Source organism: Notolepis coatsorum (genome assembly GCF_963971535.1).
Source record: "Notolepis coatsorum genome assembly, chromosome: 1".
In the NCBI taxonomy this organism is placed as follows: domain Eukaryota; kingdom Metazoa; phylum Chordata; class Actinopteri; order Aulopiformes; family Paralepididae; genus Notolepis; species Notolepis coatsorum.
This window is the reverse complement of record NC_140165.1, coordinates 206,113,769-206,137,103: the sequence shown is the minus strand read 5'-3', so window position 1 is coordinate 206,137,103 and position 23,335 is coordinate 206,113,769. Positions and strand designations below refer to the sequence as shown.

The window sequence follows — 23,335 nt, the reverse complement described above, 5'->3', positions numbered from 1 at the left end:
TTATCCCTTACATATCCTACTCTTACTAGTTACGCTCCGGGACAGTATGACTCCGGTATCACTGTACATATTGTACTCTGTACATACATCTGATTAGCACTACACTCAGTAGTACTAATTTGTATATTTTGTACCCACCTGTATATTGTATATTGCTGTTGCACTTTACTGCTACATTTGCACTCTGGTTGGATGCCAAACTTGTTTTTGTTGTACTGTAATTGTGTTATAATGACAATAAATTTGAATCTAATCGAATCTAATATAATATAATATAATCTAATAAATGCTCAAGAATGCATGTCACTGCTGTCAGGTGAAAATTTCCTAGCTTGAATTTTGGTTATCTTTTTTTGTTTTACTTGGAATTTACGGAATGTTTATATTTGCAATGTATGGGTTGAGCCAATTTCATGACCCAAGGGCCCAATCAAAAGCCACAGATGTGTGGGTGTCAGTGGGAAAATCAGATACAGTAGTTCCTGGAGATTTTACCTTTTGGAGATGAAAGGACTGTATCAGTCCAATTCTGACTCCTCTCCATTACCAGTCTGTAACTAATGTTGAGTTAGTAGTAGGGATGTCCGATATTATCGGCCGACCAATATTATCGAGTAAAATGTGATATCGGAAAATATCGGTATCGGTTTAAAAAAAACAACAATAACAATAACAATATTTGTTATATATATATCCAGTGAAATTATTAGTTACCTGAAATTATTCAGTTTTTGGGGGGGGAAACCCTGCATATATCGGTATAAATTAAGAGTTGGACAATATCGGAATATCGGTATCGGTAAAAAAGCCAATATCGAGCATCCCTAGTTAGTAGGTGTGAAAGGGGTGGGAAATACTTCATGAGACCTGGAAGTTGTTTGAAAGTTACTAGGCATTATGTAGCCTTCTGAAAGCCACTCGGTTGTTAACTTTCACTAACACTCTACTACATGCCCTGCATGTCAAACTATTCAGTTGGGCACGCTTGTTATTATGTCCCAGGCAGGCCCGGACTGGCCATCGGGAGCACCGGAAGTTTTCCCGGTGGCATGGCCTGCAAAAAAAAAAAAGTATATAAAAGAAAATTATTACATTTCTTTTTATTTTTTATTATTATTATTTATTTATTTTGCCAGGCCAGTGTTTCTAGTTGCGGCGGCGCGATAGTTAGATAACCTAGGTGGGTGGGGAAGAACCAGGATTTCACTGTCTGCGACAGAGTTGGAGAACTATCTCTCTGACTCTCTCCCTCTCGCGGATCACACACACACACATGGAGCCTCGCTGCCGCATGTGATTGGTGGAGGCGGGACCAGGCGATACAACTGATTGACAGCGGAGACAGCGAATGGAATGGCAGATGGCACTCTGCAGAATAATAGCCAGTGAGCCAGGTAGTGAGGGACTCGGGAGAGATCAGAGAGGGAAAGTCAATTAACGTTGATGTCAAGATGGACAGTGGAAGAAAGAGAAATTACAGGATTACAGGAGATGCTGCTAAATCCGGCAACATTTATCAAATGTTTTCTTGCACCAAAATCAAGGGACCAGCAGGTTAGTCAGTGATAAAAATAAACATGGATGTTAGCTAGCTAACGTTACCATGCAATGCATCATCATCTCCCCTGTCAAAAGCCCAATGTTAAATCTGCCAAGAAACAAATAAATAATGTAACCCTTGTGTCTGAAAACTAAAGTGTTATACTCTTACCATATTAGGGGATTAAATTGTAAAACGCCATAAAAAGATTATATGTTGAAATAATTTCCCACTTTCTTTTCCATAAATATTTTATTCAACTTCAGCCCTGATCATAACCATTTTTAGTTTTTTTTGTAATGTCAGATTAAAAATGAAATACTCCCACTTTTCTGAAAAGAGTTGTTAAATCTGACATTACAAAAAACAATATGTGGTGGTTATGATGGGGGCTGAAGTTGAATAAACAATTTATGAAAGAGAGTCAAAATAAATTCAAGATAATTCAAAGATTACACACCTTTGCCACATATATTGGCTACAAACATAATCACTGGAAAGTTATCAAAAAATAAGAATCTGATCAGACACAAGGGTTAAGTTGTTGTTCCCTTTCTAATTTGTTGGAAATTTCAGTCAGTGAGCTCATACTTTGAGCTCATAATTTTATAGTTAAAATTATTGAGACCGCAATCTTCTGTCTTCGTTGTGCATACATGCGTGTGCTCACCACACACGATACATGTGTCACACTATTCTGGCAGTGGCTACTGTTATTATAGTATTGTTAATGAAAGGTCTGTTATTTAATGTTTGTGTAAAGTAGGGGTGGACGGTATGGTCTAAAATTTATATCACGGTATAATTTGAAGCATAGACGGTAACGGTATATATCACGGTATCATCGTTTTTGATTAAAAAAATTTATTTTATTTTATATAATTTTTTTTTTTTATAAAATATATATATTATATAATTAGACTTGTACTTGTATTATCTGCGAGACATCGCCACCACGCAACAAGCTCCACTGTCTGTGTGTACTCTAGTAGCCTCCAGCTACAGCCAGGATTCTCCGGAGCTGCACCTGGACCTATACTCGAGTAGCCTCGAGCAGAGCTACGGCCAGGATTCTCCGGCGCTGCACCTGGACCCTATTGGCATAACGTTACTTAACTGTGCTCAGCAAGCCCTCAGCTCGAATACGCATCGAATCAGTGTTATAAGACATTGATATCAGAAGCTATCTGTAGCTACTGCTAGCCGGATATATAACGTTAATACAACACCTCAGTGAATTATTTAGTTCAATGGGACATTTCGTTTTGAACGGTGAACTAACTTGCGCTAACGTGAGCTAACAGGTAGCATACACGTCTACTCTCTACTAGACTTTGTGGAGCGTTTGTTGATGTCAGGAGCTATCGGTAGCTGGCCGACTAGATACCGTTCGGTTAGACAATGCCTCATCATGTATTAAACTAAAAGTGAATAGTTGACTGGGTCATTTTGTAACGGTAGCTAAGCTAACGTTAGCTCAGGGAGACGCCGCCGTCCTCCCACTAGACTACTAGACCCGTGTTTACATGCGTGCGGTAGGGGCTGGCACGCCCACTGCGCGAAGCCTCCTAAATAACTTTTTCCAGTTCGCACATATCTATTATCTATGACTAATTCTATCTATTTTTAGGGGCAAATGCGAGTGAAATAGTCGCGCTGTGGTTACATGACGTCATTGCTATTTTAGAGCTGCCCTACCGGTTACACGGTATAGTCAAAATCCATACCGTAGAGCAAATTCATACCGTTTATACCGTATACCGTTTATACCGTCCACCCCTAGTGTAAAGGGCTATTTTAACTGTTGATGGGTAGTGCATCAGTAAACTGAATAGGGTATTGTGCTCTTGCTCTGTTTGAATAGGTGGAGAGAGTGGTTAACGTAAGGTTATCCTATAACCCTAGTTATATGATACTGGCTGAGCGTCCCGCTCTGCCTACTGAGATATAACTCATCATCTCTAGCACCTAGTGTGCTCCAGGAAACAACAACAAATGCACCCACTTGCACGTGACCACGCCACTCCTATGTGCCCTATATTACACCGGAAGTGGTCATGCCTCACCCTTCCTAGTTTGATTTCCATAAGCGGAAACCCCAAGGGACCTCAGGGTGCTAAAAGCGGAACGCTCAGCCAGTATCATATAACTAGGGTTATAGGATAACCTTATGTTATATATCAACTGGCTATCGCGTCCCGCTCTGCCTACTGAGATAAGGGCAGAGCAGACGTGTGGCCCGTACAAATGCACCCCTGAGGGCCCGTAAGCCCCAGCCAGGGAGGAGGGGAGTCCCATCCACCCGCCCATCCTAAGGAAGGGGGGGAGGCAGTCAACTCCACCAAAGTGCAAAAAAGGGGGGGAACCAAGGACCCCTGAACGCACAGCGCAAGCGGGACCACGTGTGACACAGCACCCCGCAGTCCACACCCCTGCTAGCCCACCTGATGGCTGGATGCAGGAGAGGTCCCGGACCTCAGGACCGCCTGGGAGACAGAACCCCCAGACATGTCCATGAGGTCAAACCTAACGAAAGGACTTGGGGAGGACCAGGAGGCCGCAGCACAAATGTCCTCCACACAGGGCAGCAGAGGCCGCCACACCACGAGTAAAGTGCACCCTGACGCCCCCGGGGGGAACCTGTCCAGCTAACGTGTAGCAAAGGGCAATGCCCTCGCACAACCAATGTGACAGACGCTGCTTGGACAGCGCCTCACCTGCACGAGGGCCACCGTAACAAACAAAGAGTTGGTCGGAGGCCCTGAAACCCTGCATGCGGCTAAGGTAAACCCCCAGCGCACGGACAGGACACGACAGGTGCAGGCTCGACTCCAACTCACTAGCGTGAGGAGGAGGATGAAACGCCTGAATCACAATATCCCTGGAGCGAAAAGAGCTCCGGATATTCTTTGGCACGAAGACTGGATTAGGCCTCAAAGTCGCCCCGCTATCGGCCCGAATAGACAGGCACCGAGAGAGCACAAAGCTCCCCCACGTGTTTAGCGGAGGTGATGGCCAAAAGGAACGCGGTCTTAAAAGACAGCTGACCCAACGGCACCCGTTCAAGAGGCTCAAACGGGGCCTCCGACAACCGTCCCAGGACCAGTCGGAGGTCCCAACTCGGAGACAAAGAACACTCCACAGGCTTAAGACGCCGAGCGCCAAGCAGGAAATGTTTCACTAGAGGGTGGCTAAACAGCGTACCGCCCTCAAAGCCCACGTGACCGGAGGATATAGCCGCAGCGTATACCCTCACCGTCGAGGCCGACAGCCTATCCAGGATAGTCTGGAGGAAGGCAAGAACCGAGTCCAGGGGGCAAGACACTGGGTCCAGGCCCCAGACCTCACACCACTCTTGAAATATACGCCACTTCCCAGCGTAAACCGTGGTAGTGGACGGAGCATGCAAGTTCCGGATGGTGTCAACCACAGTAGGGTTCAGACACATCACCTCCCGATTCACCCTTTCAGCAGCCAAACCATCAACGGCTGTCCCAGAACAGGACGCAGAAATAGCGTCCCGTGAGCCTGGGAGAGGGCCCGCGGCGACCTCGGAACAGGCCACGCCGGGGCCACCAAGAGCTGAATCAGGGCCGGGAACCACACAGCCGTGGCCTGGTCCGGCGCGACCAGGATCAAAGTCCTGCGCTCCGGACGTACCCGCTCCAACAGCTGAGCTACCAGGTGTATGGGGGGGAACGCGTACAAAATCCTGGGCGGCCACGGATACATTGAGAAGGCATCCACCCCCAGGGGGGGGTTGTCCTTCCGACTGACCAAGAACCACAAGGGGCACCGGTGGGCCTGTCTGCTCGCAAACAGATCCACCGCGGCCTTCCCGAAGCGGCCCCAGACCTGTCTGACTATGTCTGGATGCAGTCCCCACTCATCGGGGTGAGGACCGCCCCGCGACATCACATCTGCACCCACATTCTCCCTGCCGGGGATGTGGAGAGCCCTCAGACTGCGCAGATTGAGAGACGCCCACAGCCAGAACTCGACCGCCGCCCGGTGCAGACGGAGGGAGCGTACTCCCCCCTGTCTGTTGATATACGACGCTGCCGTCATGTTGTCCGTCCTGACCAAAACATGCATGTCCAGCACAATGCGGCCGAGCCGCTTGAGGACCAGAAGGACTGCCTTCAATTCCAACACATTGATATGTAGAGCAGACCGGGCAGCATGGTACTGCCATCTGCCCCCTACTATGCGGGTCCGACATGTCCCCCCCCCATCCCGTGAGGGAGGTGTCGTGAAGACCGTGACGTGTGATAGCCTGCAGCCCATGGGGACCCCGCTGGTGAGGGCACCAGGTCTCCCCCAGTGGTCGAGATCCCCCAGTATTGACACGGGAACCGTCAGTCGCTTCCACTTGTCTCTCACCGGGTCTAGTTTCATCCTGGAAAACCACCTCTGTATCCTCCTCATGAAGAGGAGGCCAAGAGGGACCACAGAGTGAGCAGATGCCATCATACCGAGCAGGCGCATCACGGACAGCGCCGTAACCGTCCTGCCATGACGGAACATCCTGAGCGTGCCGATAATATCCCCTCGTCGCCGCTCTGAGAGGGTTGCCCTCATGGGCTTTGAGCTTAGAACCAAGCCCAAGTACTCCACCTGTTGACTGGGAAGAGGAGTACTCTTCTCTCAGTTCACAGCAAACCCCAGGCTGGTGAGGAATTCCACCACCCGCCGGGTATGAGACCTGTCGACCTCCTCCGACCGGCTGAGGACCAGAATGTCGTCGAGGTTTCAAGTTCAAGTTTCTTTAATAGTTGTCATACAGAAGTACAGAATACTTTCATACAAAATGCTTCTTACTGTTACGCTCCAGAGACTGTGCTAGACAAGATGGTATAAAATAACATAGTATAGCATGTAAATTAGAAGTAGAAAATGAGGTCACAGTGTTCAGTATAGACATATGTACAATGTTCGATGTAGAATAGACGTAACTGAGTTACCATATAATATACAATACTATGCAGTGTACTAATGTACAATATTATATAGTGCAAAGCAGAAATGCAGAAATGGGATGAGGTACAATTTACAGTAAGGTGTACGAGTTGTAGTGCAATCCTTCATCAATAAATATAAAGTGTGGGGAGTGGGTGCTACAGTGTGTTTGTTTAAAGTGAGTGTGTGCTATAAAGTGTGGGGAGTGGGTGCTACAGTGTGTTTGTTTAAAGTGAGTGTGTGCGTGTGGATGTGTGTGCTATGTGCGTTTGATGGTTGTTGTTGTGTAGTGTTCATTGTTCGTTAAGCAGCCTGATGGCCTGGGGATAGAAGCTTCTTCTGAGTCTTTCTGTGCTCGCCTTGAGACTCCGGTATCGCTTGCCTGACCGCAGCAGTTCAAAGAGGCAGTTGTTCGGGTGGCTCGAGTCCTTAATAATTCTCTTAGCCTTCCCCCTGCACCGCTTGTTGTAAATGTTCTGGAGGGTGGGGAGCCCCCCTCCGATTGTGCGTTTGGCTGAACGTGTCACTCTTTGTAGTCTGCTTCGGTCTTGTGCAGTGCTATTCCCAAACCAGGAGGTGATGTTGCCAGTCAGGATGCTCTCTATTGTACATGAGTAGAAGTTCTTAAGGATCTTCTGACTGACTTGGAACTTCCTTAGGCGCCTGAGGAAGTAGAGGCGTTGTCGTGCCTTCTTCACAACACTGTCAATGTGTGTGGTCCATGTCAAGTCCTCGGATATGTAGGCTCCGAGGTACTTAAAGCTGTTGACTCTCTCAACCGGTGCCCCGTCGATGCTGAGGGGGCTGTAGTCCTTGACCCCCGACCTCCTGAAGTCCACAATCATCTCCTTTGTTTTGCTGACGTTCAGGGAGAGGCTGTTTTCCTGGCACCATCCCGCCAGGACCTTGACCTCTTCCAGGTAGGCCCTCTCGTCGTTGGCAGAGATCAGGCCCACCACCACTGTGTCGTCGGCAAATTTGATGATTGTGTTGCTACTCCGCTGAGCCACACAATCGTGTGTGTACAGGGAGTAGAGGAGGGGACTCAGAACACAGCCCTGGGGGGCCCCTATGTTGAGGGTGATGGATGAGGAGGTGCAGTTGCCTGCTCTCACCACCTGGGGTCTGCCCGTCAGGAAGTCCAAGACCCACTGGCAGAGGTCATAGTTCAAGCCCAGGTCCCTGAGCTTGGCTATGAGTTTGGAGGGGACTATGGTATTGAATTGGTAGAACAAGATTTGTATCTCCTGACGACGCAGAGGGTCCAGCGCGGCCACTACACACTTGGTGAAAGTGCGAGGAGCCAGAGAGTAGCCGAAGGGCAGCCTCTGGTACTTGTACGCTACGCGCTGAAACGGGAAGCGTAGGAATTTCCTGTGAGGAGGGAAGATTGGGATGTGAAAATACGCATCCTTCAGGTCTATGGAGGTGAACCAGTCTCCCACTCTGACAGTGCTTAACAGGTGTTTGACGGTCAACATTCTGAACCTTCTCGCCACAATCATACGATTGAACGCGGACAGTATAGGTCTGACACCTCCCGATTTCTTGGGCACCAGAAAATAGCGCGAGTAAACGCCACGCATCGCGTCCTCGCTTAGGACCACGACGATGGCCTGCTTCGCCAACAGATTGGATCTCATCGGCCAGAGCTGTCACTGCCGCGGACCCTGACAAAAATGGAGGGTGGGGTTGTGTAAACTGTAACACCAGCCCCTCCCTCAGCATTCTCTCCATCCACCTCGACATATGGCACTGCTGTAGCCACACGTGATGATAATCCCAAAGCGCACCCGCAGCCAACTGGCGCTGGTCCGCCAGGAACCGTAGATAGGAGGCCCGGTCCCTCCCGCTGTGTGTTGCCAACCCTGGACTCGCAGGGCGTCTCGCGGAGTCGGGACATCGCACCCTGACTCTACCAACGAGGCAATCGCACCCAAGGGGGGACAGAAAGGGCCGGTCTGATACGGGGAGAGCGGCCATCACCCCTGGTGACATAGTCTGAGCATCTTCCCGGCATAGACTGCTGAGGACAGCCTGCTCTGCAGCTGGACATGCAAGGTGTGTGGTCCCCACACTGCCCGATAGGGTGAGTCCCTACACACCGTAGCCCTGTAGTGATATTACTACCACCCAAATCACACGTGCCTGACTGACCACTGCCGGTCTTCCGGTCGGGGGATGCACCAACGTGATACCCGGCCTGGCGAGGGCGGGGCTGGGGGAACTCACGCTGCGACCTCCTGGGCCTAGAGTTCCCCATCTGACAACCTTTTTTAGATACAGGGAAACTTGCTCCGTCGACAGACACAACACCAGGCTCACCAAACACAGACGCAGGACGTGTGGTATGGGAGCCGCTTGACAGCACAGCATTCTCATAGGCAGACCCAGGCCTAGCTAGCAACTGGGTGTCAGCCCCTGTCCCCATGAGAAGCGAAATGTGGGGCCACTTGCACTTCACTGGAAGAACGTGGCCCGCAGCCAAAGGGAACAAATCAGAGCCCTGTGTCCCGTAGTGTAGCGGGGGGGAGTAACCGGAGAGCGTGCTAGACACAGCTAGAAGGCGACGGTTTTTTAGGGCGTGCTCATCTAATGTAGCCGATCCCTCGGCCGCCGAAGCTGTCGGCCTTGTGATCACCTGTTTTCTTTGTGCCCAGGGTATCTCAGGCGGGGAAAACATGGCCGCCGGTCGGGGGCCATGTTTCCCCCGCCTCTCCCCCGTGCTCTCACCTCTGGCTGCGTGGTGTAGGGCGGTGTGGGGCCCAGGTAAAATACCGCCCGCGCCCCTGCGGACAGACCAAAAAGTCCCTCTGCGGAGAGGGGAGCCCTGAGGAGGGGAAGTCTCCTCTCCTCTTCAAGGGGAGACTGTTCCAACCAAAGATGCCTGTGAACAAGTGTTGACAGCATCCTAGCCCTCCCTGCGGTTATAGTTTGCGGCTGGGTCAAAAGCTGTATAACCTCAAAAACACGCGCAATGTTTTTGACGTCGGCTGGCCCCAAGGCCCCACTACCCGACACCATTTTGGACAGAAAAGCAGCCAATTGAGCAATGTTATTGGTTGCTGCTAAATTCCGTCCCGCGGCGGTATAAGCTTCATCAGCCCATTGAGCCACCTGCCGGGCCGACTGCCCCCCGGTGTCGGCTTCCGGGTGGGATACCGTTCAACTATGCCAGGGCAAAGGACCGATGCTACCTGCTCCTCTAAGCACGGCACACCTGTCCTGGGCCCGGTCGTCAGCCCATCCACCCGTGTAAAGGGTAAAAAAGTCTCAGCAAAACCCTCAACATTAGACACCGATTGACCTTCAGCAATGAAACGGTTAAGAGGAGGGAAGAGTGGAGACAGCCCCTGCGGGGCACATGGGAACGGCGCCCCAAGCATCTTAGCATTAGCATTAGCTGCGCACGCTAGGATATTTGGAAAAACATCCAAAAGTGAGTCATGATGACTACGTTCATCCAAATATCCTGCCCCCGGCGCCAACACATCACCCGGCTGTCTCACGAGACAACGAGCAGTATTACATATACCAATGCCTGCTAATACAGGCCCTACCTGGGCGCAACGTGGCTCGACTGCCAGCCGTTGCGCGAAGTCCCTCGGTCTGCTGTCATGCGACGAGGAACAAACAGGATATGGCCGTCGTGCTGTTAGGACGTGCCGAGAAGGTTCCGGGGGCTGGCGAACTTCTGGCGAATTCCCAACATTGTGTAATTTCACCTTCTGCTTCATAACAATCTCCAGTTCCGAAGTGCATCTAGCTGCTTCCGCGTTGGAAACGAAAGAGGAAGGGTGAGGCGTGACCACTTCCTGTGTAATATAGGGCACATGGGAGTGGTGTGGTCACGTGCAAGTGGGTGCATTTGTTGTCGTTTCCTGGAGCACACTAGGTGCTAGAGATGATGAGTTATATCTCAGTAGGCAGAGCGGGACGCGATAGCCAGTTGATATATAACTATTATTATAGTAAATAGACAAATATGTTGTGCTCTTGCTTTTTTCTTTTTGAAGGTGGAGAGAGTAGCGTTGCTAGTGCCACAACAGTTTTATTTGAGGTTCATAACAGTACATTGTACTAAGCAATTGTTGGCTCATTAGTTTGTGATTCACATGCACTAAAATTCACCAGAATGCAGGAAATTAAGTCTTTGTAACAAAAAATTTCCTGGTGGGGGACTCCCAGACCCCTCGCTTAAAAAGTGGCCTGATTGGGGCTATATTTCGCTCTATATCTCCCGGTATGAATTATTTGTGCTCCTGGTTGCTGCGCACATTTTAATGGCTTGCAGTAGAGTAATACAATAACATTAGAGAAAATATACAACATACTGTAGTAGTGTTCACAATGGTGGATTACCTATTCTGTACTTATTTTCTTGGAGTGTATTTCCACCCCAGTGGCAGTGTGAAATGGTGTTGTTCAGTTTTTCTCTCCGATCTGACAGCAGCTATTTGCTCACTCACATATCTAGATGTAGCAAATGTAGCAAAACCCTAGGGCAGTGGCCAAGGCAGGAATACAATACAATACAATCTCAATCCTAAAAACAAGACATGCATGCTAGGTACATACTCCTGCCATTGTCCTTGACCAAGGCACTGGTATTAGAACTGGTTGTTGTTCCCCGGGCACGGGACTGTGGCTGCCCACTGCTCCTAAATAGTTATCCCTTTCACTACCACACTACAGAAGGTTAACCTTTCACTACCACAGTATGGTAGTGAAAGGGTTAACCCTTTGTTGTGTGGCAGTGAAAAGGTTAACCTTCTGTATTGTCGCAGTGAAAGGGTTAACCCTTTGGTAGTGTGGTAGTGAAAGGGTTAAGATGGGTTAAATGCAGAGGACACATTCCATGGTAACCTCTATGTAATTGCCCTTTCCTTTCCAACATGTGAACCCGTCCTCAGGTGCTGATGGAGATGGCATGCTACGAGCCTCTGCGACAGCTGGTGTGTGGGATGTTCCTCCCCCAGTGCAGCCCTCAGGGTGGTGTCCTCCAGCCCTGCCGCACTGTCTGCTCCTCCGCCGAGCAGCAGTGCAGCCAGGCCCTGGACAGCTTCTCTTTCAGCTGGCCGTTCAACTGCCACCTACTGCCCGACTCACGGGACCCCATGGAGTGCTCGAAACCCTGAAGCTTCAACAGGCAATTGTGAATTAAACTTAGTGATGATGAACTAGTGCTGTAGTGACGAGAGACTCCTTACAGGGACCTGTCGACTATGAACTGCTCAATGCCTTGCCTTGATGCTTTAACAGACTATTGTACTGACAATCTCCGTAATGACCTAGTGTGTTGTGGTAATAAGAGAGATGGGGAGATCAACCTGGGACCAATGTATGGAGAAGTTCTTAATGTTGTTTAATATTATATTCCATTTGGTGGATACTTTTACACAAAGGGCCTTGTGAGTGCATACATTGGGCCCGAGTGGGAATTGAACTCTCAACCTTGGCAGTGCTAGTGCCATCCTACCCACGGAGCTACACAAGATCACAACCATCGTCAAGCATCATCTAACATCTGATATACAGGATCTTATGTAACGCTATAACTATGGACTATGGTAATCTGCAGAACTGCTTTAGTAACAAAGAAACAGTCATTCTTGGGATCTGTTTTTCGACCCATGGAAACCCCATGGAGTCCTCTCTGGTCTCAGGTCTGTTAGGGTTAGAATCCAGAACTTAAAACCCTGGAGAATTCTCACTAAACTCCTGCTTATTCATCATCTCAAACAACCTGTGGGACTTGTTCCTTGAAAACAACATTAACATGGGACATTTTCTGTTTAACAGCTGTACTTTATCTGGCAGTTTCAGTATAACAGATATCAGGTACATACAAAGGTTATCAATTTCCTAGTCAGAGTATTCTCATGATGTGACATGCCAAACAATGATGCAATGCCACAGCTCATTGGTGACGGTTGTCATTTAATCAATGATAATCACATGCTAATTGATTACAAGCCCGTTTGCTGACCAAGATATCTGCCATGGAATACTAAAGTGCACCTTAAATTGATTGAGATACTCAATGTGTTGCATGAAGAAAAACAAGGTTCTCGGTAGGGATAATAATGCTGTAAGTCAAATTATCTTTTTTTTTGCACGTTTATTTATTGCTTTCATGTAAATTGTGTAATAAAAGAGTGGTTGATTGTGTTCACATTAAGTAGGAAGTCAAGAAACTAATATTACAGAGTAGAACCTTTGTCGTAAAAACACCCTTTATTGCATTGTTCGACAACGCACCGCGGCATGCTCCGAAGGTATCGATTGAGAACGACCTACAGAGAGGACAAAGGGGAGCAAATATGGGTTGGATTGTATTAGAAATCTTTTCACATGCTTTAACTGAGCCTGCCCAATACTAGGTGACGCGTAGATGCCTCCAACGTACCCGTAGCAGCCAACTGGCACAAAAGGAGAGATGTCCCGTAGCAGCCAACTGGCACAAAAGGAGAGATGTCCCAATGTTTTGTAAATGATTTCGTAAACTATTCAACCCACATTCCGAGGAGAATACTGCAGATCATCTTCGGTTAGTGCATCAACATACACCCAAGGTTCTTTGAAAATAAGCTTTGTTGCTGATTGCAGCTGACTGAGTCTAAAATAACAATGTCCTACAGCTGAATGAATGAAAACTTTATTTAACAGATTGCAGAATGGGTACAATGCAGACCAGAGAAAGACGTTTGTCTTGTTTACGCAGCTGATCTTCTTGCCATATTAGAGGTCCTTCATACAGGTCAGAATGGACCAGGAACATACAGACTGTGGCCTCCTGGTTTGGTTTGATCAGAATGGACCAGGAACATACAGACTGTGGCCTCCTGGTTTGGTTTGATCAGAATGGACCAGGAACATACAGACTGTCGCCTCCCGGTTTGGTTTGGTCAAAATGGACCAGGAACATACAGACTGTCTCCTCCCGGTTTGGTTTGGTCAAAATGGACCAGGAGTATACAGACTGTCGCCTCCCGGTTTGGTTTGGTCAAAATGGACCAGGAACATACAGACTGTGGCCTCCTGGTTTGGTTTGATCAGAATGGACCAGGAACATACAGACTGTGGCCTCCCGGTTTGGTTTGGTCAAAATGGACCAGGAGTATACAGACTGTCGCCTCCTGGTTTGGTTTGATTTCATTACTTTCTCCATAGCCGTCCCACAATGCAAGACAAATCAACATACAGTACACTCTTGTCAGTTCATATGGAGAGGACTATGTCTTTTACTGTGGGATGAGCTGAGAGGTCCAAATGGCATCAAAAACAGAGGGTGCCATCATCGTCCATCTAACAGAGATTCTTATTCACCCATGCTATAATGAGTGAAGAAAGTGAAACTACTCTAGTCTTAACTCATGAATTTAATGAAATTGGGTGAGTGAAAATCGGAATTCAAAACCCTCTGAATCTGTATTCAAGCTGAACCTTTCCCTGATGTTGCTACTGTACATAAAGCGTTGTTTGCACGTTTGTAAACGATTTGAGCAATTATAATATTTATGTGCTTAGCGAAGAAATACAGCTATGATTAGTGGAGTCGGTGTCCGGGTGCTACGTTGGGATGACAAGTTTCAGGGTGTGGTCCAGGGCCACGGCTGTCAGGCCCCACACGCGGTGCTTCCCGTTGCAGAACACAGGGAGGGTGTATCCGTACTTGTCACCGGTACGGAAGTGTGTGTAGCCACGGTTCCGGGGGTTGGACACATGGGACAGAGACAGAGTGAAAATCTCCTCAACCTAAAGGAGATACGGATACAAAAAAAAAGTACATCAGTTGTTTGATTTCCATGATACGACGGTCATGCGGCAAAACCCATCTTGTCCAGTGATAACCTGGCGCCACTTCCATCTTGATACTTGACACTAAACATCAAAGCAACTACAGCACGACTGGATAAAACGTGTGGGCAAGTGATGCAACAGGAAGTGAAGCGGGTAACCGTACCTCTCCAGGGTTAGGTTTGAAAGACAGCGCCTCCAAGGGTCCCAGGTTAGCCAGCACAGGAGCGATCATCATACCTGTCTGAACAAAGAAAAAAAGGGTTATGATCAGTTTCATAAGCAGACATTTTAGCTTATGTAAGGCCTAAACTGTCTATGCTTATTAGGTAACTGACCCTGAGGGACTCCGGGCTGTGTAGCTGACAAAAATAACCTGGGTGTTCAGAGGAAGGGATCATGTGTCACATTGTAACCAGGGAGCCAACACCTATGATCTATATCAAAATAGTCATTCTTACACATTCTCTCATTGGGATGAAATAATAGTGAATTAAATTATAGACCCTTGAGGGTCCCCGGAGCCCACTTTGGGAACCACTGGGTTAGCACGGAGAGAAGTACCAAAAAAATGGGTTCTGTGAGTTGAGGTCCAAACACAAACTGCTTATTTTCAGTCCAACTTTACTAAAGATCGTTAGTATTAAAACAATTTCTCAACATGATAAAAATAGTATAGTTTTTCTTCAAAAGAAAAAGATGCTACTGATGCATCAGGGCAAATGGAGATAATCAAATTCAACATCCAATACTGTATATGTCCGACACTAATCGTATTCTTATTCTATCTATTCTAGTGACTGGCTGGTCCTTAAGGTCCCTCGAGTTTGCTCGGAACAGGGTAAATCTGCATTTTGCTATGATGCCCCTTCAAACCTTGATCTCCAACCATTGTCAATCAGGTTGTACATGTTTTAATTGATTGTTATCCTTACTTGTCTTATTGTTATGATTTTATATGCTGTGATTTTATATGCCTCTTTTTGCTTAACTCTGTATTTACCGTACACTCAACGTGACTAAATGAGGGAAACCTCAGTTGCCTTTAGAGTTTAAATAAAGGTTTGAAATTAAATCTTGTTCCTCCAAAAATGGTCCTGTCTCTCTAACTTCTACCATGAAGTCATTATGAGCGTGTGTGTGCATGTGTTTACATGAAAGCTGACTAATTGCCAGTGGAGTTAAGACATGTGTATGTGCGTGTAAGTGACTTATGTGTGTGTGTGGGACAGGGACCTACAGGACGCCTTTTTTGGTAAGGCAAGACGTCTATGTTTATGTACGTGTGGAATACGGATGTGTGTTTATATGGTTGACAGAGGGAGAGAAGGAGAGAGAGTATATGGTATGTGTATATACTGTAAATATTACATTAACCCAGGTACATAAACGTGACTAAATAGTTGATGGATTACATTACATATGTATAAATCATACAGTACTTTAATGAAACCTCTTCATTCTGATTCTGAGGCTCAGTTGGGTTTTGACTAACCATGTCCCTGAGTGGCTTTAGGACGCCCCAGACGCTCTCGGTTGCCACGGTAACACCTAACTCCTCCCGGGCCTCCCGCAGTGCTGTAGCCACCACATCTCTGTCTGAGGGGTCACTTTTACCGCCTGCGAAACTAGACGGACACCGACAGAGGAAAAGTATTAGGCCACCTAAGAAGATAAGGTTTAAAGCTACAGTATTTCTCTGGGCATTACGTGTTTATTTGATCATTTATGATTCTAATGTTATAGAGTGATGCAGTATATTTAACAACACTATTTCCAGCATATGATCACTCACAAAAACAAAACAGAGTAATAATACTAGTACACTGACCTAACATCTCCCTTGTGTCTGCCCTTCAGTGTACTGGAGCGCAGGGTGAAGAGAAATGCCGGCTCCCCCTCCATGGAGCACAGAGAGACCAGTACGGACGCCCATCTCCCCTGCCCCTTCCCCTGGGTCTGACCTGTCCCTCTCCTCCCCTTGATGTCCCCATCGTAAAGCTTCAGGTTGGGCCCCAGTCTGTGGCGACACCTTTCTTCGTTCTCTGGTGACAGGCAGTCCCGTAGGCTGGGTGCCTCACGGGGGGCAGCTGCCCAGTGGAGGGCTCTGATCTGGGCCGTGTAGAGCCTGGGGGGAGGGAGGGTTCCCCGGATGTCATTCAAACTCCACAGCCCATGTGTGGAGGAGCTAAAGGATCTAAGACAGTGTGCTCTATGAAATAAATGGCTTTGAACAGTATTAGATAGTGTCTTAATAGTAGTACTGAGTGACGGTTGGCTAACGTTCCATGGCCTGCGTTTTGGTTGAAGGCACTTGATGTTGTTTGAACAGTCGTGATAAGTGCTTGGGGCTTTGGGATTCTGTGCTAAATCTATAATGGACTTGCTAGGGGGAAATGCTAGCCAGCCCCCAAACAGTCTGGGTTTTGAAGAGGCAGAGTCCTTAGGCAGTTGGGGCAGGAAGGACAGAGCAGCTTTGGGTATGAGGTTTTGAGGAGCAATAGCTTTCAGCTGACAAATTTCACAGTCCAAACTTGATGAAGAGAGAGTTGCATGAGAGGCTATTGTCTCTTTTGATAATGAGCTTCCATGTACCTCTCCATCTCTCAGAGAGAGATGCTTCCCAGCTGTAGTTCCATGCCCTCTAGCACAGGTGTGCTCAGACAGCGCAGGGACATGGAGTTCTCTCAGCCCAAGCAGCAGGGGCCTTATGGGACATGAAAAGGCCAGGATCTGAGGACTTCGGAACATTCTACAATAAAAAGGAAAAATGGAAATATAATTGATTTACAATGCCAGTTATTCATGAGACCAATACTGATTTGAGGCAACATATTATTTTAACATTGATTGATTGATTGAATTGATTGATTTAAAATGTTATTAACAGATTGCAGAATGGGTACAATACAGTACAGCTCAATACACACAATTGTTAAGGGGATGCAGACCAGAGAAAGACTTTCGTCTTGTTTACATCAGGGTTCCCCATTTTCAATTCATCATAACATATATGACATACATGACACACATCTAGATAGACAGTACTGCTACATCTATACATTTATGACATACAAGATTTCCAAATATAGTACTGTTTGTGATACAAAAAGAGTAAAAAAAAGATAAGAGACATTTGACGAAGAAACTGTACATTGGAGGAGGTGGGGGGGGGGGGGGTTGGGTAGGTGGGGTGGGGTGGAACTGTACATTGGAAGTGGGGGGGGGGGGGGGGGGGGTAACTGTACAGTGGATTATCGACAAAACCTTACTTGGTCCAAGAAGAGGGTCTCGTGTATTACTGGGTTAGGACATTTACTGTACATTGGAGGGGGTTGGGTTAGGACATTTACAGGGGCCAGTTTCGAATTGCAGTCTCCCATAGGTGCTCATTGAGAGTGGTTTTAAAAGTGGGTAGTGATTCACATTCCTTTACAGCTGTGGGTAGGGCGTTCCACATTGATGTGGCATAATTGCGAAACGTGTTTAGTCCCTTGTTTGAGCCGAATCTGGGTTTAACATGATTTGTGGAGCTCCCTCTGGTGTTGTGGTCATGGTATTCACTGACCTTTGGGAAGTATTTTGACATGTACATGGGTACCTTAGTCGTGTAGTGTAGTGTATCTTGTAGACCAGGCCCATTGCAAGTTGCTGTACTCTGTCGTCTACTCTAAGCCATCCTAGGTTGTCAAAGTGGGCAGGGGTGAGGTGGGTTCTAGGGGTAAGGTCAAGCAGTAGTCTGACCAGTTTGTTTTGTGATGTTTGTAGTCTTGTTTTTAGCGCCTTTGAGGTGCTTTGGTACCATGAGGTGCAAGCATGGTCGTAGTACCCTTGAATGAGTACTCCTGTTCAGGGTATTCTTGTTTACCAGAGAGGAGATCCGGTACAAGAATCTAGTTTGTTGGTTGACTTTTTTTTTTAATTACATTGGATGCCATTTTGTCACAGGAAAGATTTGCCTCTAGGATGGAACCTAGATATTTCATCTTTCCTTGTGACATCAGATGGGAAGAGATCGTCACGAATCAAGAGTTAATTTTCAACTTCATGTAATATCAAAAAGTGGTTGAATTTGACTTCAAGGGAAATAAACAGACAGAATAAAACTTCAAAAGCCCTAAAGATGTCCACATGCTCGAGAGGAGGAAGTTCCTGTGCCGGTTGTTGTGTTGCATGACGTTGTTGTAGGTAAGGACTGGAGGGCTGCTGTCTGTCATCATAGCTATCGTGGCTGTTCAGAGCTCTGACGTTTATCTGAGCCTATACCACTTTGAATAAAGCGAATCCGATCATCAATCATTCTCAGTGAACGCCAGTTAAAAGTGGTGTTATGGATGCAGTAAACGGATTTCTTAAAACACACAAGTGCAGCTGTCAAACCAATCCAGTCCAACACAACCCAACAGCAGCTAACGTTATCTAACCCTTGGCGTGACTTATTTAGCAAGCATTGTAGTTAGATATATTATGGCTAGAGTCATCGGTTTTTAGCAACTACCGTTAGTTGGATCATTAGAGATGTGGTCAAGCTCAAGCACTTGATCGTCACTATGTCCGTTGTTGTTATGCCAGCTAGCTAGCTAACGTTAGCAATCCATAAGACTAAAAAGAACAACGATAAAGTGTAACGTACGTTAAAAATCCATATTCATTAAATTGTCGCGGTTGGAGATCGCCGACACCCAGCCAAAATACTGCATGTCAACTTAATGTATACACAAAATATACAATTGGAGAGCTTTAGACACTCACCTTGAAAGTTAAAACCTCAATAGCTGGCCTTTCGCCCAGCTAGCTGGCTGCCACTAGTCAATATGGGGCTGAAGCCAGGCAGACTTGCCCTCACTACCCAATAGTTATCTCTAGGCTAAATATTCTGTCGTTTTTGGTAGGAATGGGAGGATAAGACCAATACGAGTGTTAATTAAATACTCCGTAGCTAAATCCTAACATCTCCTCGTTGGTGAAGTTGAAAAACCAGGCTGTCTACTTTCCTCAGCTTGCAGTCAGATTCCTGTCATGAGTCATGGCATCATTATACATGCATCACTGAGATGCCACCATTTATGGCCATTTACAGTAAATCAATTATAGGCAAAGAAAAATCGTTTTAAGTTAGCTACATCCACACTTGTTATTGATGGGTTAGGCCTGGTTCCATGCCACTTTATTATAGTATACTTGGAAATACCGTAAATGTCCAAACCCCCCACCCCCTCCTAATAGACAGTCTCCTCCCCACCGCATATATTCTCTCCCCGCCGTATGTATATTTCTCTCCCACCCACCCCCTCCAAATGTACAGTCTCCTCCCCACCGTATGTATATTTCTCTCCCACCCACCCACCCACCCCCTCCTAATGTACAGTCCCCTCCCCATCATATGTATATACTCTGTCAGGATCTATGGGTAACAGTACTGTATATTTGAATACCGTTTATGTAGGGTGACCATATTTTGATTTCCAAAAAAGAGGACATGCTGGCCCCAGCCTCGAGATACTTAATGATACTTTGCACAATCGAAGCGGGCATGGCCACCTTCATTTCACTATGTCTTGTGTACTGTACTGTATGTGATGAATAAACCTCTTGAATCTTGAATCTCTACTCAAAGTTTACTCAAAGATGCCTCTATTGTTTTAACATATGCTTGGAAACATGCACCCAGAAAAGTGGCAATTTTTTTTTATACTTGAACTTGAGGACTGCATACTTTTTTTGCAAAGCTTATCTTTATACATTATGCTTATAGCACATGCATAAGCCTGGTCTCTTTTGAAAGATAACATTCTGAAGTTACTAATGCAAAAAAGGAAAATCACTTTTAGTGCTAATGAAATAGAGTAGCATATAGGTCTGAACTTGAGTTGAACGTGCACTTGTGTACTCAAATTTGTCTGCAGTTGTTGCAATATCCCAAATTTAACCACATAACATGTGCCCAGAAAAGTGGCAATTTTTTTTACTTGAACTTGAGGACTGCATACTTTTTTTGCAAAGCTTATCTTTATACTTTATGCTTATAGCACATGCAAAAATCACTTTTAGTGCTAATGAGTAACATAGGGCTGAACATGGGTTGAACTTGTGTACTCATGTTTTTGTGTAGTATAGTTGCAATATTCCAAAATAATATATATATTTTTTGTATAAGCTGGAAAACGCAGCAAATCCATAGCCTGAAGGGACATGGGCCTGAAGGCACATTAACGTGTGTTGTCGGGCCTTACAAATACATTTGATTTTGATTTGATTATCAATAAGGTAGGATATCTGGAACACACAATTTTTTAAATCACATGCCATGAAACTCTGGGACCTGGCTGAATTTAAGACTGCACAAATCATGTTTAAAGCACGAAACAATTCACTCCTGGGTAACATCCAAAAATTCTGTAGAGAGGCGGGTTACAATTTAGAGGAGAGTCTAACTTCAAGAAACAGGCTGTTCATTCAACAATGTATGTAGCCTATATTTCAGTTTGTGGAGTGAATATGAGTTGCATAAGATAATAGAGTGTGAAGGTATACTGAATACTGTCTATCTGTATGTCATGTATGTCATATGTTATGATGAATTGAAAATGGGGGACCCTGATGTAAACAAGATGAAAGTCTTTCTCTGGTCTGCATCCCCTTAACAATTGTGTGTGAATGAATGAATGAATGAATGAATGAATGAATGAATGAATGAAAACTTTATTTAACAGATTGCAGAATGGGTACAATACAGTACGGCTCAATACATACAATTGTTAAGGGGATGCAGACCTGAGAAAGACGTTTGTCTTGTTTCCATCAGGGTCCCCCATTTTCATTTCATATAGTGTATTGAGCCGTACTGTATTGTACCCATTCTGCAATCTGTTAATAAAGTTTTCAATCAATCAATCAATCAAGGGGGTAGGAATACATACGTTTACACTTCATTCTATACTCCTGCTTGTTTGTTTTTTTAATGTTTATTACTTGTTTTTTATTATTATTTATTTTCAATTTATGTTTGAAATAAATAAACGCATTCATTCAAGATATTGTGTGAGCAAAAGTATAGTTAATTTACTCCCTCGAGTCTGGCCCTGCGCGGATCTCGCAGCTGTGCCCGCACAGTGCAATACTCCAATTCAGCCATTGGCAATTCAACCATTGGGTAGGTGGCGCTGCTGAGCGGCCCTCACAGCGCGGCCGTCAGCGTGTGTCCCTGAGAGTGCCGCTGGCTCTGCGGCTCTGCAGCTGCATGGGAGTCCGGGGTGATAATCTGGCGCGCCATGTAAAAAGTTGCACGCCTGACATATCGGCATGTAACTCGAGAACGAGGCACGGATTTGGGCGATTCAGATGGCATTCGAACGGCAAGGAACAGCGCTTCTTTAATTCGGTCATTTATATGTTCGGCGAAAAATGCAGTCCCGAGCCTTCAGATGCTCGCAAAGGGCCGTGAAACTGAAAATGAAAAACAATGAAACCCCGGACATTTCCATGCATTTATAAACCCCCCCCCCCGGACGCCCCGTACAGGGCGTGAAAAGAGGACATGTCCGGGCAAAAGAGGACGTTTGGTCACCCTTAAAGTTATGTCACAAATGTATCAGTACTAAATACCTATATGTCCCTATGCCATAAATGTCATATATGTTGAGTATGTCATAAATGTCAATATTAATTGAAAATGGGGGACCCTGATGTAAACAAGACAAACGTCTTTCTCTGGTCTGCATCCCCTTAACAATTGTGTCATGTGTATTGAGCCGTACTGTATTGTACCCATTCTGCAATCTGTTAAATAAAGTTTTCATTCATTCATTCATTCATTCATACAATTGAGAGACAAGCCCCCGTTTGCAATGAAGCCAAGATTACAATAAGAAGCAATGCATTACAATCTTAACACCACAAAAAAACAATTAAATGGGCACAATAAAACAATTGATTGATTGATTGAAAACTTTAACAGATTGCAGAATGGGTACAATACAGTACGGCGCAATACACACATTGATTTACAAGACAAAGTAAATCAATCAATCAACCAAAAAAATTACTTACAATCAGAAACGGGAACGTTATCTGAACTGCCCATAAGTAGGTAGAGTGCTAATTTTGAGGAATCTTTGGAGCTTATTCCAAGTGGTTGGGGCACTAAAGAAAAATGGTTGGGGTTTCTCCCATTACGTCACAAGGACGCTCCTTGTCCTACCTGTTTTTCCAGCCCCACCAGCTTGCTAAGATTCCTAACAAACATGTGTCTCAGGAGCATTTGCATTTCACCTCGGCCTCTCTTGTGTGCTTTTCTATAACTTGGCAGCTCAAAACAATATCTGTAGTTCTTTACTCCGACAGAGAAACCTCCGGTTAACGATAAAACTAGGTCTGTCCTCTCCCCCGAGCACCATGGCCTCAGTCTGGCCCGAGGAGGAGACCTTCGCCTGCTCCGTCTGCTTGGAGACGCTCAAGGACCCAGCTACTTTACCCTGTGGTCATACCTACTGCTTGGTCTGTATCCAGGGCCACTGGGACCGGGCACATACCAGGGGCCAGTACAACTGCCCTCAGTGCAGGCAGGCCTTCAGCCCACGACCCTTCCTGGCTAGGAGCACCGTCCTAATGGAAGCTATGGAGAAACTGAGGACCAGGAGCTTCATGTCCATCTCTTCAGCCCCACCGTCCATGGAGGTCCTCCCAGACGCGGGGCCCGTCGGGACCCCTCAGCGGCAGGGAAGTGTGTACCCCCAACTGCCCACTGTGGCTCAAAGACTTTGTCCCCTGCACCAGTGGCCGCTGGACTTGTATTGCCGTGACGACAATGAGTGTGTGTGCAACGAGTGTTGCCAGTATGGACATAATGGGCATTGTGTCATCAAACCGGAGGAGGAGAGGAAAGAGAGACAGGTATGTAACGGCCCGGGCAAATAAAGTATTACTATGATATTGTTCCATTAATATGATATTGTTCCTCTGTGCTGAATGTTGACCTCCATTTTCTTCCTGGTGTTGTCTGATCTCTAAGGTAGGACTGTTTACTTTATTTTGGCA

The 23,335-nt window shown here is 46.3% G+C and overlaps 3 protein-coding genes across 4 annotated transcripts in view; 2 read left to right on the top strand and 1 right to left on the bottom strand.

Moving 5' to 3' along the window:
* mfrp (membrane frizzled-related protein) overlaps positions 1 to 11,637 on the top strand; it is a gene marked incomplete at both ends in the record, with an annotated part of 50,145 nt that extends 38,508 nt beyond the window's left edge. Inside the window, one exon of the mRNA XM_084336108.1 lies at positions 11,413 to 11,637. Coding sequence (XP_084192234.1) covers positions 11,413 to 11,637 — 225 coding nt within the window. The remainder of the gene's footprint in view (positions 1 to 11,412) is intronic.
* Positions 11,638 to 13,141: 1,504 nt separating this feature from the next.
* Positions 13,142 to 22,864, bottom strand: nudt8 (nudix hydrolase 8). Its single transcript, XM_084331932.1, has 5 exons — positions 22,786 to 22,864; positions 16,131 to 17,051; positions 15,795 to 15,927; positions 14,466 to 14,543; positions 13,142 to 14,257 (listed from the first exon to the last, which is right to left on the bottom strand). Exons 2-5 carry the CDS (start codon positions 17,048 to 17,050, stop codon positions 14,072 to 14,074), a joined length of 1,317 nt encoding a protein of 438 aa, XP_084188058.1. The 5' UTR covers position 17,051; positions 22,786 to 22,864; the 3' UTR covers positions 13,142 to 14,071.
* The window catches only part of ftr86 (finTRIM family, member 86), a 32,066-nt gene continuing 31,295 nt past the window's right edge, over positions 22,565 to 23,335 (top strand). For both annotated transcript variants that reach the window (XM_084320540.1, XM_084320539.1), the window contains exon 1: positions 22,565 to 23,191. In XM_084320540.1, coding sequence (XP_084176666.1) covers positions 22,694 to 23,191 — 498 coding nt within the window. In that variant the 5' untranslated portion in view covers positions 22,565 to 22,693. The remainder of the gene's footprint in view (positions 23,192 to 23,335) is intronic.